We start from the raw sequence: 4,523 nt of genomic DNA, 5'->3' as shown, positions 1-4,523 counted from the left end.
GACAACACGACCGAACGATGCAGTGCTTGTTAACTGTTCTGTTGAGGGCCACAGTCTGTTTGTTCTGAATTTGTTCTGAATTTGTTCGCCTTGGTCGAGTCAAACAATGGATCTTGCTTGGCCTTGTGAAAACGACGCGTCATCTTCGATTCAAACAACAGTCATATTCACGCAACTTGATGCCGACAATGGCATTGACAACATCATCGACAAGCTGTATGTCGACGTGGTGGAGGTAGCCGCGTTGTCCGTGCCAGTCGTGGTACCGCAAGCCGGGCATCAGCCTGTTTCGTCAGCTGCGCGTCAGGCACAGACTTGGGCTGAAGAGCGCCGTAGAAAAGCCCGTGGGCAATGATCAGCCCTCTAATTGTGCTACACTTTCCAAGCCACTGGCGCCATGACACAGCTCAAACGATCATTGCAGCGTTGGCCGAGACAGCACGGATCGGAGGCCTTTAGATCTCGAAGGCGGGGCGGCTGCTGCTTTGAGCGGCAAAGAAGCCACGTAATCGCGTCTATCTCGCTCGCCAGCCAGTTGCGTGGTCCAGAAAAGGCTGTGAATTGAACGCGAGAACACGCTCACGATGATCGTGCGCTCAGTGCTTCTTTTTGTCTTTTTGTGCTCGCGCTATGGCGGTAATGGCGGCCCAGACTGTCTTGGCTGTTCTTGCAGTGGGGCTGATCACCAATACTTGAGGCGCCTCTAGCGAAGAGGATAAGGTCCTACAAGAGCGAGCACGAGGCCAATGAGGAGAGTGGACAAGGCATGTTAGACTCCCCGCGCTGCGACCAGTCGTTTGGCACTCATAGAGCCGCACCTCACGACATTGATTGACAATGATCCGTGCCTCACTGCTCGGGCTTGCCGACTGCCAAAGGGGTCAAAGATTTCTTACAGTGGTTGTCGGTTGCAGCGACAGGAAGAGCCCATGATTCACTGCTTGTTCCCTTTGGATATGCGCTGCAAAAAAAATAATTTGTCGGCCCGCTTGCCGTCAAAAATGCACATGCTGGCCGTGAGATGAGATTAATATGGCTGGAGGTGTCGAACCGGGTAGCCTACGAGCTTGGAACATTTTCTGGCTGCTATGGCAGACGGATTATAAAGGGACTGCTCACCGGCTGCCGTTTTGGACGTACATAGAGGAATAACATGTAAATGCGTTTTGTAGCGCTTTAGAGTTTGTTCGTACGACCGTTTTGACCTATTTTTAGACATCCTATCGACAAAAAACAAAAAAAAAAAGCTTGAACATGTCATAGCATGTGTTGCATTTTTCAGCCTGTTGCATTTTTCAGCCTCCTCTTCTGCTTTGCCCCTTCTTATCACCTCTCCGACATTGGTATGAATATCGGCATCAGCGGCTGTTTGACGTGTCTTGCTTTGAGTGTGGTGCTTGATCGCTTTGCTTGGTACGGGACTCTCATGGTCGGAGACTCTGTGGCGACGCGAGAGCATATATTATTTGGTTGAAAGCTTCGCTGCCTGCCCTCACTTTTTAGTAAGGCCACTGATCCCGCCTGACAGTCCACAGCGTGTGCTCGGGCAACCAAGTACACGCTGTCCTCGCAACTGTTACCAAAAGAGGTTGGTCTGAGGTGAGTTGCTTGGCGCAGAAAGGTAGGGAGAAGCAAGGCTACGCTGACCGGCTGCCGGTTTGAACGACATTATTGGGATGGTCAGGCGAGTTGGAGGCTCATGAGATCGTTGATGGATAAAGTACACGCAGAAACAAAAAGCGGATGTTGAAAGAGAGAGAGAGAGAGAGAGAGAGAGAGAGAGAGAGAGAGGGAGAGACAGTTACGATGAGTGGTGATGGAGAGGTCAGTTCGATACCTCCTACTACCTCTGTTACCCCTCTATCTTGTACATGATGATGCTGATGATGCCGTGCGTGTACGTAATGCCGATGAATCGTTCCACAGCATGGCTATACACCACTGCACTGGGCGTGCATTGAGGGCGATACCAAGATGATGGAGCTGTTGTTGAAGCACGGTGTTGATACTGAAGCCAAGGACAAGGTCAGTTCGGTCAAACAAACCTCCTACTACCTCTGTTACCCCTCTATCTTGTACATCATGATGCTGATGATGCCGTACGTGTACGTAATGCCGATGAATCGTTCCACAGCATGGCTATACACCACTGCACTGGGCGTGCATTGAGGGCGATACCGAGGTGGCGGGGTTGCTGATGAAGCACGGTGTTGATACTGAAGCCAAGGACAAGGTCAGTACAGAACTTTCCGCTATCCCTCTTTTGTCCCGTTTTTGTCCACTCTTCGTCGGTGCTCCCTGCATTTCATCTTGTTTCCTGCTTTATCTTCCGTTCGGGAAGAACTCATCTCTCATGTTGCCCAATGTTTATAATAATATAGAACGGCCGAACGCCTCTTCATGTAGCCTGCATTGTCTTGTCTGCCAGCCAAAAGAGTATCCATCAACTCCTGCGGCACGGTGCCGACCCGGATACGAGAGATCATGTAAGCACGATGCCGTATTTTTGAGCTGTTCTGCTGCACCTGCAATTGATACCAAATGTCCTGCTGTGGCAGACGGGAGCACGGCCCTTGGATCTGCTCGTTAGCTGGGCTCCCAACGAGCTGGAGGTGGGCCTTTGTTTATTTTCGGTACTGATTGCAGAGGTAAGCTTGCTTACCGATAAATCTGCTCTACTTCATAGCTGATTGAAGAGCTATTGCGTGCAACCCGTACTCCTTGCTCCTATCAAACTTCGGATTCCAATGGTGCGAACCTGTAGCCAATGTGATTGTCTATATCGTCTTGTTCTCATTGAATTTCAACGTGGCGCCAGTTCAAGGCTTGATTCATGGGGAGCAGGCCAGACGCTGGCGGTGCGCTGCTGTTGTTCTTTGTAGCGTCGGCTGGCGCGTGGATCCTCAATTGTTCAATATCCAAGATCTACAAACCCTTGGTGACCGCGTGGCTGCTCTAACGGCCGCCGCTCAAGCTGCACGTACAAATTGAAATTTGTGACGCTCGTGGTTGGCTTGTCGATCGCTATGCAAACAGAAATGAAGTCAAACGAGCAGAGCGGGCTTTGCTTGACATCTGAAGCAAAACAGTCTATCCACCGAAATAGCGTGTGTTAGCGTCAAATCCGATCACCTCTGGAGTTGGACACTCTCACTGCTTTTGCTTCCCTTCAGCAGCACCTGCTATTGGAGTGCAAGCATCGACCACCTGCCAGATCCCTCTGGAAGGATTGCATCAATGTACTCGACGATGTGCAGCTGCCGCCGCCCGTCGAGGAACCCTCTCGTACACTCTGGGTGTGTTTAGCCACCAGATTATAAGTACGGTCCCGCTGACCGTGAGTGGCATTTTCTTTTGGATATTTCCCTTTCTGTTTTCTATCGTTCTCTCCTGTGAGAGAAGTGCAATTGAACCTCTTTACTGTCTCAGCTCAAATCGTCTTTCAATACCTGCTATGGGTCTGACCCCATCGTTTCCGCACAAGCCCAACACACACTGAAACACATGAGTAACACCACGTGCTCCGCAATCCTCGCATACCTTGGCCGACTGCTATGCGTAATAGGTTTGTAAAGATTATTGTCTCTTCTTGTTGACACGCCTGTTGTAGAGCACGAGTCGCACTTTCCTTATCCTTGGGATTGAGCGACTTTGAGCAGTTCTAACGGTGCGCCTGGTCTGGTCACTGTGACTGCTTGTCAATCGCAGCCGGTTTTATCGACCTCAAGACAGCAACAAAGCTCTCTATCCATCCCGACGGACGTCGCACAACCCTTCCAAACTGCTTCCTCAACTCTTACGCGCTTTCTCACAACCAAAACTGGTCTCCACCCGCCGTGGAGGTTGACAGCGTGGATAGGCACATCGTCTCTCTATTTGCCATTAACAGCAACTGATGACAATGGTGCGTCTCAGGTAGCGGCGGCTGTGGCGCTGCGCAAGCTCGTGACGAGGGCGTTGAGCGGCGGTCTTGTGATGCGAGCAATCGGTACCGTTTATACTGGGATGTTGTGGCGATTGAATGCAGTAGATATGTGTCTGCTTGCCAGGATGATTTGTGTCTTTGCAGGTCAGCTTGCGCGGTGTCTGTGTGTGTTGGCACGAACTTGTAAAGCTATACTGCTCCGACATCCCCTTCAAAAAAATGCGGTGGTGAGGGGCTAGCCCGCGTTTTTCTTTCTTCATATGATTGTTAAGGTGAGTTTAGACTTGTTTGGGGTAGTTGCGTTCGCTGGCCACAAGCGTGGATAAAACTGCGTCGTCAGCAGCGGGAAAGCGGAAATCAAGCCTGCAGAACGCCGTCCAGGCCAAGTCTATCGAACCATCCAGGCCGTGACCAAGCGGTTTCTTGGAACCAGCATCACTGTCACCGCATGGCGGCACATGAGCGTGGCTTGGCTGCGTACACTGCTGCTGCATCATACGCTCGAGCCTTCATTGGGGGCGCTAGATGTGGCTCACTCTCAAAGCCAGCATGCAGGCAAGACGGCACGCAACGTCTATGGCCGCAGGCAGCTCGATCA

General features: G+C 51.2%; 1 protein-coding gene across 1 annotated transcript; it reads left to right on the top strand.

The window, feature by feature from the left end:
* Positions 1 to 1,743: 1,743 nt before the first annotated feature.
* On the top strand, positions 1,744 to 3,896 carry MONBRDRAFT_29363 (uncharacterized protein; the record flags this gene model as incomplete). Its single annotated transcript, XM_001749852.1, has 7 exons — positions 1,744 to 1,824; positions 1,927 to 2,109; positions 2,135 to 2,233; positions 2,382 to 2,486; positions 2,559 to 2,648; positions 3,177 to 3,285; positions 3,709 to 3,896. The coding sequence occupies 7 exons, from the start codon at positions 1,744 to 1,746 to the stop codon at positions 3,894 to 3,896; spliced, it is 855 nt and encodes a 284-aa protein (XP_001749904.1).
* Between the last annotated feature and the right edge of the window lie 627 nt (positions 3,897 to 4,523).

Source organism: Monosiga brevicollis, genomic scaffold (assembly GCF_000002865.3).
Source record: "Monosiga brevicollis MX1 MONBRscaffold_34 genomic scaffold, whole genome shotgun sequence".
Lineage (NCBI taxonomy): Eukaryota > Choanoflagellata > Craspedida > Salpingoecidae > Monosiga > Monosiga brevicollis.
The sequence above is the reverse complement of the archived record's forward strand: the minus strand, read 5'-3'. Positions and strand labels throughout refer to the sequence as shown.